At 37.2% G+C, this 11,816-nt stretch overlaps 1 protein-coding gene across 1 annotated transcript; it reads right to left on the bottom strand.

Annotated features, from left to right (window-relative positions):
• Positions 1 to 207: 207 nt before the first annotated feature.
• LOC104101771 (uncharacterized) lies at positions 208 to 10,312 on the bottom strand. The gene is made up of 10 exons (XM_070191617.1): positions 10,071 to 10,312; positions 9,910 to 9,979; positions 9,672 to 9,800; positions 9,518 to 9,581; positions 9,336 to 9,423; positions 6,562 to 6,646; positions 6,246 to 6,306; positions 3,498 to 3,601; positions 1,147 to 1,217; positions 208 to 757 (listed from the first exon to the last, which is right to left on the bottom strand). The coding sequence occupies exons 1-10, from the start codon at positions 10,172 to 10,174 to the stop codon at positions 319 to 321; spliced, it is 1,215 nt and encodes a 404-aa protein (XP_070047718.1). The 5' UTR covers positions 10,175 to 10,312; the 3' UTR covers positions 208 to 318.
• Between the last annotated feature and the right edge of the window lie 1,504 nt (positions 10,313 to 11,816).

Here is an 11,816-nt window from a genome sequence, read left to right as displayed (position 1 = left end):
CACAACGCATTACTTGTTCTTTCTAAGAAAATCCCTAAACTACTCTAACAAACCCACTCTCCATGCCACAAATTTCATTGTCAACATAATCTTAATATTTTCTCCCAATAAGAATATAGAGTTCCTCAAATTATTATTCCTCAAAGTTCAAAATACCGATAAACAATACGTCTGTTCACAACAGCTATCCGAACAAGAAAGAGAAAATGAATACGAGGAAATATCACTATGCTATAGTTAACAGTTTCCTCGCCGTGACAGTAATCAATTTGAATTTTCCACACAGCAGACTTAGGTCAGTTTGATTACATAGAAACCTTATTTGCACAAGTATGAAATTTTAAACATCCTAATGCTAGACCGCTGATATGATTTTACATAAGGAAGCAAGTCAAGTGGCTTCATCGTTTCAGTGATGTCGGATACAATTAAATTTTCCTTTTCTGCCAATGAACGGAAATAATTAAATGTGTCAATATTGCGAATTACTGAAGCAATATATGCAAGAGGCCCTTGTCCTAGTTCAGGTGACAAATGCTCAACATGTGTATCACCATTTATTTTTGCTTTTCCTGGGAAAACATTGTCGCTTGCTGAACTAGTTTCTTGACTTTCGAAACATCTCCAGTCAGGTGGAAAGTCCTTGCAGCCATTACTCAAATGGTGTAGTTTTGGATTTTCCCGCTTTAAAAGAACGGCAAGGAGTCGAACAAGGTATGGGAGGCATAGTGGATTGTATATCACATCTGCACCCAAACTATAAAGAGGAAAGTCAAAATCCGGTACTAATAAAGTAAAGATTGACACTAAGGATTGATATTCAGTCGAGGTTATCCATCTTCTTCGCAATCTCCACCTTGCTATAATTTAAAATTTGTTATATCCAAATCAAATCTTATACTGACTTTTTTAGCACCATAATCTCGTTAGGACTATAGTCGAATTAAATATAATATACCAATTGCTGCAGCAGCATTCTTTTAGACTCTTCATAAGGCTTTTAAGATTCATTTAGTTCCTTCTTTCCACAATGTTTCTAACAGTTAATCTGCAAATTCATTCCTCAAGATTGATGTCTTACAGGGAAGGGACGTAATAAGCATGGCACTAAAACTAATAAAAGCAAAGTTAAGAGTAAATACTCACACTATGTCTGGCAAGAATTGATGTAGCTCATTTTCTGATGCAGACTCCCATGGCAAAGACAAGCACCGTACCTGAATACAGAAAGATATGTCTTAACTGCTATCTTATGTTTACACTACTATACATTTCAGATATATTACAGGGTTCAACTTGTGAAACTCACTAATTTCTAAGTTTATGCTGAATGATCTCCACCGGAAGTTCTCTATATTTTCTACTATCATACAAATCTCAACTATGTGTATCGCCTATATATATCTTTTTTCTTCCATTGTGCCCTATTTTTTGCGTAAGTTTGCGTGGATTCTAAGAGATTATAGGTCTTTCAAGACAAACTTCCCTCCATGTGATTTCCGGTCTATTGCGTCCTTTTTAACACCTTCAGTAGCCATGGTTTCACACCTACAAACTGTTGCATCTAGAGGTCGAAGTAGGACCACGACCAAACCATCTGACGTGATCTCTCATTTTATTCTCAATGTGTGCTACTACACTTTCTGCCAGATGTGGTAATTTCTAATCTCGTAAAATCTAGTATGACCTAACATGTATCTTGCATGCGCATCTTTTCTTTAGCATGTACATCTCAATGACACTCATCTTGCACATATGTTGGACTTTGGGCACAATTGTAAATATGAAAAGATAATGTCCTCAGGGGACACTCAGTTTTCAGGAGACAATAAAATGATGTCAATTTTCTTTACATCTTCCAAGTGACTCTTGCCACTTCTTTTTCGTCAGTCCAAGTAACTTATAAAACTTAGAGATACGTCATCTGGACATCCTACTGTGGCAATCAATTACATTCACTAAGCCACCAAGTCTCTGACAATAAGAACAAGTTCTTTGTCCAACCCAACAATAAATATTTATACAAATGTTTTTGGCTAATAACTCCATCTAGGCAAAGCTGCAAGGTAGATTTTTGCAACTTCAATGGAGATATAATACACCTGTGGCAGTCAGCTTACAGATATGAACAATGAACAAGAAAAAAAGAAGATTAAATGAGTTTAATAGCATTCACTTGAACTGAGGGCAATCACCTGTGAAACTTAACTCCACAATATGTAAAACTCCAAAATGTGTAAACTTTTCTGTATCACTAGCAAAGCATAACAACCTATACAAAGAAAGAACATAAAGTAGAATTTTCACCAGATTTCCATTATCTAAAAGAGAACTTGCTAATGTGACCTCTTTGGCCAGAGAGGAAAACCAGACATACATGTCCAGAAATCTAAGGCATATTCCACATAAGTCCATGAAAATCCATTAAGTGAAGACAGTGATAGTGCGTGCACATCTTGCTGGTTGTTTCATCTTGAGAACACTCACCTCCCCTCGTTCTATTTATCTTGGAGCTTGGTCAAATGATCATACACAATTGACCTTTCTAAGTACAGTATGTTTTTGGGTATAAATAGAATAAACTTTCAAGGTGCTGTATTATCAAAATGGTAGCCAGAAGAAATTAAAACATAGAAGATTTTCTTACTGGTCCCTGACCATTGTGCTCTGAATTCACTTCATCTTTTGTTTTTTTGCTTTTCTGGTATATATATTTTTTGCTACATGCAGAAGTGGATAAGCAGAATAGCAATTGCCCTACAACATTGTTTCAAGTTAAATGATGAATGATTATCCAAAACCATTTTGACTTCCGTGATTAGACATCAATATTTTTCTTTGGGTGTGATCTAGCGGTAGATGAAGATTAGAGTAGGTTCACATTCTTGCAGAGGCAAAAAACTAGATGATTTCTCCAAATTCTTGAAGACCTGTATTGGTGGTACGATGCAAGTACCGGTGGAATAGTCGAGGGTGCGCAGGCTGGCCCGTATACCTCTGTTATAAATTAAAAGAGAAAACCAATTTGCCCTGAGAATCAAAAACATCAAACATTTTGACTGTTGAAGAAATAATGTTTGTAGCATTAACGGATATCAGTAGGCATAATTATGCCGAATTGTAAAGTACCATGATTCTACTGTTCAAAAATCAAGTTGATAGGTCAAAATTTATCTCAGGGATGGTGGTAGAAGTAACAATGCGAGACATGCCAAGAAACTTGCTGCCAAATACCAACAACCTTGTCCTACCTCCTATTTACATTTTGAAACAAGGTGCAGCAACAACATGCATTTGCTCTGTTATGGCTGTAAATATAGCGAGTACATTACCAACCCCTTACAACCAATGTCCGCCAGTTCTACTCAAGCAAGTTATGCAAGGAGCCTATGATTGTCAAGCTAGCCAACTTAAATTCATAAATACAAAATACAATTGGAAGAAATTCTGAAAGAAGACATGCAAATAAGCAAAAAGAAAAAGAAATGAGCACTGACCATTTTGGTATCTGGTGTATGGTCTAACATATCAGTGTGCAGATGATTTCGCTCCAAGTTGAGCTTCATGTTTGCTAAAGTTGATAAGTCACCATCTGTAAGTACTACCTGAATCAATATGGATAAGAATCTAAATTAACCATTACACTTTAGGTAAAAAGTATAAAATTCAAAAAACAAAAAGGTACTGAAGCTATTATAGCAGCTGCTGTTCCTAACTACCAAGAAGTATAACGAGACTGAAACATTTTTTTACAAGATGCGCAGTTGTTTAGAGGAAGAAGGATTTTTTCAGGCAACATAAATTGCTTTAACAGGTTTTGTGAAGTGTAATGTCATCCATATGATGGTAAAATGGACAATACTTATAAAGAGACAGTCAACCAAAAATCTATTAATTGGCATTTTCTGCAACTTGGTGTATTATTAAATAACTTGAACCAATATGTTGAAAGTTAATCCTACTGAATACGAGGTCTTCTGCTCCATTTTTTATTTTTTTTCGATAAGGTAAATAATTTTATTAACAATTGAGGAAAACCCCGTATACAAGCCGTATACCAAAAGAAGAGAACCTACACCAAAATATGGTACTCAACAAAAGAGGCCTAATCCTCTTTTCAAATAGGGACCTCATGAATACACCAAAAAGACACAAGAAACAAAAGACTATCTTGCAATTTTACAAAATCTTATTCTACCTCTTCCAACGCCCTCCTATTTCTTTCATTCCAAATAACCCACATGACAAGATGCAACAATACTAGATTTTATGGCAATATTTGGCCAAACAAGTAAACTATTTAAAGACGTGATCAGCACCTCATAGAACAAGTATTATTTGATTAACAATGGTATATATACATATCGACATAAATAGTCTTTTTATCAACTAAAAATTTGTAATGTCTATCTCACGGTCAGTTAGGTCTCTATTAGGCTAGGTTTGACTTTTGACCGGTCAGATTTAACTGGATAAAAAAGAATTCACTTGACAAATTAATCAATTATTTCAATTCATATACTGGGGTGATAAATTTTAAATGCTGAACCAAGAAAATTATTGTAATGGGAATAGTAGACTAAATTCACATGATTACAAGAGTGTCGCTTTCAATTTTAGCTTCTTCTGGGTGACATGAGAGTGCATCCTTGACCCAAATTGTAGTTGAATAAATTAATAGATTTGATTCTAATCGTTATCCATTGCATGCTTCACATCCTACAATAAACCATTTGCATCTACTGTCCAGTCAATTATCACCGCCATTTTCAATAGAAGGCATAGAGACATATGCAATAGAGAAGAAGAAAGCAATTGTAATTTCAAAAAGGCGGAACACCTAAAAACCACCCTAAACTTGACACGGATTATTAGTTACACCCCTAAACTATTCGTGGTCTTAATTACCCCCCTGAACTTGGCCTTTTGAGAGCAATTACCTCCCTAGACGCTGATGTGGCGAAGAGTGTGGGTGCACTCTCTTTTAAGCACGTGGGAGTGAAGAAAAATTGAAAAATCAGCTTCCAAGTAGGTTATTTTTTAACTTTTAATTGTCATATAGTCATATATAATGATTTATTTGTTACAACTATGTATTTCTTCTTGGTTCATCTTAACATATAATGTAGACTTTACTCTAACTTTTATTCCTTTTAATTTCTTCAATAGATATAATGTCTATTTGTTCCAACTGCATATTTCTTCTTTTTTTTGGGGCCAAATTTGTAAAAGTTTGGTTGGAACTCCATCATTTTAGCCAAATATATAACTTTTAGCAAAAATAACGGAATACTAGTTGTGTATTTTCTGTTATTTTTTTCTTTAGATATAATGTCTATTTATTTTAATTGTGTGTTTTTATTTTCGAGTCAAATCAGTAAAAAAAAATGGCTACAACTCCATTATTTTTTACCAAATAAATAGGTATAGCCAAAATAATGAACTTGCAATTGTACACTCTTTTTATTTCTTTTTTTGATGCAATGATTATTTATTTCAACTGTGTATTTTTACTTTTTCCGGTAATATCTCTAAAATAAATATATTTTAGAGCTCCATAATTTAGAGCTATATAAAAAATTATAGTCAAATAATAAAAATTAAACTATGTATTTTTTATATCTTTTTAGATGCCTTGACTATAAATCTTTATTTTCAGGTCAAATTCAAGAAACAATAACTAAAACTTTATTATTTTTAGCCAAATAAATAATATTAGCCTAAATAATGTAGTTCTAGCCAAGTTTTATTATAAATATTATTCGAAAAAGATTATCTAAAAAAGTAACACACTTAAAAAGGTATTTTATTTTTCAAAAAATGCCACATGGACAGGAAAATCCACGTGGCAGGCGAGTGCATGCCACTTTCCTAGGATGAGATCGTCCAAGGGGGTAACAGCTATCGAATAACCAAGTATAGGGGGGTAATTAAGACCATGGATAGTTCAAGGATATAACCACTAACCAATAATACGTGCCAAGTTTAGGGGGTTTTAAAGGTATTTTGCCATTTCAAAAATACAAATAGAGATAGAGCATGCCGATTCACAAATTTGATCTGTGCGGACCCTTCTTATTGGAGAACATCAAAAATATGATTATGTCTAACAAGGTCCTTGAACAAGAAGATAGAACATAGAAGCTTAAAATGAGCAGGTAGACATAACAATGTCAGATGCGTTTGTGTAAACAAGAGTGGCACAATTAATAGAGGGGGAAAAAGATGGAATAGTAAAAGCGAACTTGCCTTGGCGGCATTCACGTGAGCTAAACAGACACCAACCAATCCAACACCTGAACCAACCTGCTTTGTTAATAGATAAAATACAAAAAACGGCACAAATGTTATTAAATAAATCAACCTAACTAAGTACATAAAAGAGCACTGCTGACTGACTAGCAAAACAAGAAAGGATCACGAGCAGCAGCGTTCCGCCTTGGAAAAATCCATCAAGATTAACAGAAGAATTATATGTTTTAATTTTCCCTGAGACAAATTGAAGAGAATAAACTTGATAAACAAAGACAAACAGATGAATACTTTGGAAAGCTATCTCACCTCAAGACAAGATTTGTCTGAGAACAGTTCTGGAAAAGAAAGTATGAACTCTGAAAGGAACAGACCTGCTGGCCAAATCGAGCACCTGTTTCAACCATGAAATTGAAATAGATAGAACATATTGATCAGCAGTCAAACTGGGAATAAATTATTGTAAAAAGATTATGAGATAACAAAAGAGCACAACTTTCACCATATCAGGCATTTGCGTCGAATGCAAAGATTTTATGTATGTGTGTGTGTGCACACATGCGCTAATTTACATCTCATGAGGTTCCACTGTTACTATTCACAGCATGGAGATTTAGTAAGTTATGTACCACTAGTTAATAGCCGATTCACAGCATGGAGATTTAGTAAGTTATGTACCACTAGTTAATAGCCGAAATACACGCAGGTAAAAGCACATAAGAAGTCAATGTTTACTGCTTGCTACCACAATGAACTACGACGCTAGCTTTTGCAAAACTTCCACCAAATTTCCCTTGCAACATGCAGCAATCCGAACCTCAAAGCTGTGGCACAAACAACAACAACAATGACCCAGTAAAATCCCACTAGTAGGGTATGGGGAGGGTAGTGTGTACGCAGACTTTACCCCTACCCGAGGGAGTAGAGAGGCTGTTTCCGAAAGACCCTCGGCTCAAGAGGACGAAAAGAGATAATATCAGTACCACCAACAGATACCATAGGAAAAATAACAACATCATGTAAACCAGAAAATAGATGCAAAGCAAAAGCGATAGCCAGTAAATAGACCCGGCACTATGAAAAACGAAAGAGTAGTAAGACACAACATTGCCACTAGCTGTCTCAGACAAAAAACCTACCAGACTAGGCTCACAAAGGTACGAAGTAAGGAAAGACTCAACTACCTCCTAACCTACAACCCCAATACTCGACCTCCACAGCTTTCTATCAAGGGCCATGTCCTCGGAAATCTGAAGCCTCGCCATGTCCTGCCTGATCAGCTCTCCACAATACTTCTTAGGCCGCCATCTACCTCTTCTCGTGCCCTCCAAAGCCAGCCGCTCACACCTCCTTACCGGAGCATCTGAACTTCTTCTCTGCACGTGTTCGAACCATCTGAGCCTCGCTTCCCGCATCTTGTCATCAATGGGAGCCACGCCCACCTTCCCCTGAATATCATCATTCCTAATCTTATCAATCCTAGTGTGCCCGCACATCCACCTCAACATCCTCATTTCTGCTACTTTCATCTTCTGGATATGTGAGTTCTTAACAGGCCAATACTCAGCCCCATACATCATGGCCGGTCTAACCACTGCTTTATAAAACTTACCTTTGAGTATCGGTGGCACTCTCTTGTCACACAGGACACCAGATGCTAACCTCCACTTCATCCACCCCATCCCAATATGGTGTGTGACATCCTCGTCGATCTCCCCTCCCCCTGGATAACCGACCCAAGGTACTTGAAACTGCCTCTACTAGGGATGACCTGTGATTCAAGCCTCACAACCACGCCCACTTCCCTCGGCTAAGCGCTGACCTTACTCCTCATGAAAGACAATGTTTCAACCCATAAAATGTATAATGCATGAGAGCTATTATATTGTCTTCCCTATATGATGGGAAATCGACAATTCCCAGAATTTTATTAATGCGACTGCAATATTTTATACCTTGGAGAAAATAGTAAGAAATACATGCTAGAATGGAGGTTGTTATGCCATATTACATCCACAAGCATCAAAGGGTGACTATTGTCACTTAAAATGTCTACCCCAAGTAACATTCAAAAATCCTGATATTTATAAGCTTTTAGGAGTCGTTTGGTAAGCGGACTAAGTTATCCCGGGATAATAATCCCAGGATTATAATCCCTGGATTATTTTATCCCACTTGGGAGGTGGGATAAAATAATCCCAAGTTTGATGGGATAAGGTGGTATATCCAGTATTAAGTCTGGGATTAAATTTATACCATGTTTGGTTGGTGGTATAAATTTATCCTGGGATAAATTTATACCATCAACCAAACATGGTATAAATTTAATCCCTTACCTTATCCCATCTTATCCTGCGTACCAAATGAACCCTTATGGTACTTAATTCAACTTATTAAAGTCGAGAGAAGCGACTGATTCTCGCTAGGATCACTTTGTGCACCATTGTTTGAAGTGCAAACTTCTCTAAAGTGTATGGCTTCACCGATGAAGTAATAACCCCGTGCTTCGCATCGCTTCATCACTTTAAGCGACGAAGTGATGGCTTTTAATAACATTGATGTAGAGATTCCACACAATTAATTACTGAAGTACTTAGTAGATATCAGCCTAATGTGTAAACATACTGATAAAAGGTGGAATACACAATGTGAGACTAAGGTTCAAATCCCAGCAAAGGCAAAAAGGTCAGGTTATTTCTTCTCATTTTTAGAAGGATAGAGTTACCATGTACTACTGGGAGGTAGCAGATACCTAGTGGATTAGTCGAGGTGCGCGAGAGCTAGACCGTACACCACCCTTATCACAAAAAGAAGGAAAAACGAATGGCTTAAACATATAGATTATCAACATGAGTTTGCTGTTTCGCATATTAAGTTAACCAGAAGGCTCATTGATACACCCGGCTGCAATAAGAGAATTCCTGAAGATAATTAAAATTATACGACGTCCAAAGATCTAGAATCTCTTAAAAAATGTGCTCATCATAGTATCTGTCAACCATATCAAAGTAAACTAGGGCAGCATATCCTTAAACAAGCCCAATTCCAGTCAAAAAGGAAAGAGAAAAAGGGGCAGTACATACCCTGTATTTCCTTCAAGCATGCTAAGTGAACATTGCAACGTGACTTCAAATTTCCTAGTTATTTGACAACTTGAGGCTTGTGAACAATCTGTGTACACCACATATTGGATACTCAGCGGTATTAAAGCTAGCTAAACATCATCCCATGCCAAAAAAAGGGAATGAAAAGAAAAAATATTCACCCTTGGGAAGTAGAAATGAAACTCTTCTTAACGTTCTAGCGTTTCCTTTAGTCAATTCATCATCCTGGCAACAAAAAAGGAAGGGGAATTCCACAATGAGCCAATGCTGATAGAAAAATCCGATTATCATAAAAAATTTAAAAAAAGAAACTACCTTCAGACTAGTCAGACAATAAATATACATTTCATATATTTCATCCAAAACAACGTCCCCATTTGACTCGACTTCAACGATGAGCTTCTTCAAGAAACTTTTTAAATAATGCCCATTACACTTGACATCCTACAGCATTCAGAAGAGCATCCAAAATCAAAGAAAACTACTACCCCAAGAGATAATTCGATTGTGGAAATAAAAAATTAACTAGAAGGTCAGAGCTTAATAAACTCACGGATTTGTTGATACATTGGTTCCAAATGAAACTTTGCACACTCTCCGTAATGGAACCACCTCCACAATCCCTAGTGTTAATTCAAATAATTTTTAGTCGGGCAATTGCAAATACGCTACATTTGGTGTTAGCTAAAATGAGCAGGGGTTGAAAATAGTAACCTGGCAAATGAGATAACGAAATCCGGGGGTTCACGGGCGAGGAAAGCAGAGACTAAATGCAAGCAAGGAGTAGCAGATTCTTGCAGCTCGTCTTTTTCCTCCATAATTATTTCTTACTTTGCACTGCGCGTCTCACGAGTAAATAGAATTTAACCCGTACGGGGCGTCAAATTTGGGTTAAGCTTGTTGCTCGAATAGGTTTTAAACAGGGGTTTTTAACCCTATCAAATTGGGTCAAGGTTATTCCTTAGCAAAATTGAACCCCGTCATTCTTCGTGTCATATACATGCGTTATACATTGCCGATATAGCGCACGTAATACACTATACTTAATATTATGGCTGTCATAATTGTTAAGACTGTTTACCTTTAAAATCGAATAACAATTAAATTTATAAGTATTTTTAAGGATACGTGATTTAATTTTATACTGAACGACAAATCAGATTGCAATTGAAATAAGTAATGGAAAAGTAAATACTAACCACACAAGTTGAACAGTCTTAGCCTTGGAAGGTTTGCCACCCCCGAGCCAAAAATGCTTTTATTGATATCAGAACAGAAACAGCAAGAGAGTAACAAGAACTTGACGAGAATAATAATATATTGCTTTAGGATGCGTGTTACAAGTAATCAGACCCCTTTATATAGTAGGGGAGTCCTACTTTAGGTATAATTCTATAAAAGGTAAAAATCGCATGGTTTGCTGATTTGTCAGTTCTTTATTGATACGTGCTGAGATTCCCGCCGAAATATCCGACCGGTTACGGATATTTCGGCCTTCCGTTATTTCGGTCTTGTGTTGGTCATGCCGGCAATGTTTCCTCAAGCTTATTCGGGGTCAGGGTCGATTCCGGAATCATGGGCTCAATGTTCTCGAGGACGGACATTCTGACCTCGTGTTCTGGTTCGATGAGACTCGGGGTCGATCTTCAACTCTTCGTGTTCCGAGCCCGATCTACCGTGCAATAGTCGAGCCCGATTTCGACCGTATACAGATAGTCCCCTCATTTTTTCGGAGAGTAAACGGCGAAAAACGATATGAGCTTCCGATTCTCTCCTCGGTACTCCGCATCAGAGACGACAAAATGAACGAAACGTCTCGTCAATCACGTCTTAATGGCATTAAATGCTCGTCAGTTACTGGTCGGCCACTCCTGGCTTTGAATCGTCGTTTGAAAATTATAAATACTCCCTTCTTTATTCATTCAAACTTTACATCCAAATCTTTTTTACTCCTGTTTCTTAGAAATTCCAACACTTCCCAGCATTAAATTTCTGGCTATTCTGAAATCATTTTACAAGAACTTGAGCTCTGTTTTTATCCCCAACCATCAAGGTTAATCTTTAAACTCCCTCTCTTTTCTTCATCTATCAAAGAAATGGCGAAGACTTCAAAATTCGTTCCCCAAAAAGAAACTCCCTCTGCTTCGCGACCGGTTGTAGAGGAAAATATTTCGTCTGCTGCTACCGAGGAACCAGCACCGGAACCTCCTCTGAAAATGTTCCTCCCCGGGAGGTGCCTGACCAGTGCTGATTTCAAGAACGAGAAGCCCTCCTCGGTACCGGGTCGGTGTGAGCCAGTTTCGAGATATATTTGCTCGATCACCGAGGACGTCCTTTCCAAGGTCAAGAAAGATTGCAACTGGGATAATAAGCACGTAGTGGTCCCCAAGCCTGAGGAAGCCGTTACTACCCACATGTAGGGCTTTTTAAGTATTTACACTTATCCCTTCACGCTGGGTC

Source organism: Nicotiana tomentosiformis, chromosome 12 (genome assembly GCF_000390325.3).
Source record: "Nicotiana tomentosiformis chromosome 12, ASM39032v3, whole genome shotgun sequence".
Taxonomy (NCBI): Eukaryota; Viridiplantae; Streptophyta; class Magnoliopsida; order Solanales; family Solanaceae; genus Nicotiana; species Nicotiana tomentosiformis.
The sequence above is the reverse complement of the archived record's forward strand: the minus strand, read 5'-3'. Positions and strand labels throughout refer to the sequence as shown.

Bases quoted from the DNA above. Each gene is read 5' to 3' on its own strand.
- LOC104101771 (XM_070191617.1), bottom strand. From the start codon at position 10,174: ATGGAGGAAAAAGACGAGCTGCAAGAATCTGCTACTCCTTGCTTGCAT. The intron at 9,582-9,671 runs GTAGTTTCTTTT...TTTTGTTGCCAG, and splicing joins ATTGTCTGACTAGTCTGAAG to GATGATGAATTGACTAAAGG. The intron at 1,218-3,497 runs GTCAGTGCTCAT...TTCTGTATTCAG, and splicing joins ATACACCAGATACCAAAATG to GTACGGTGCTTGTCTTTGCC.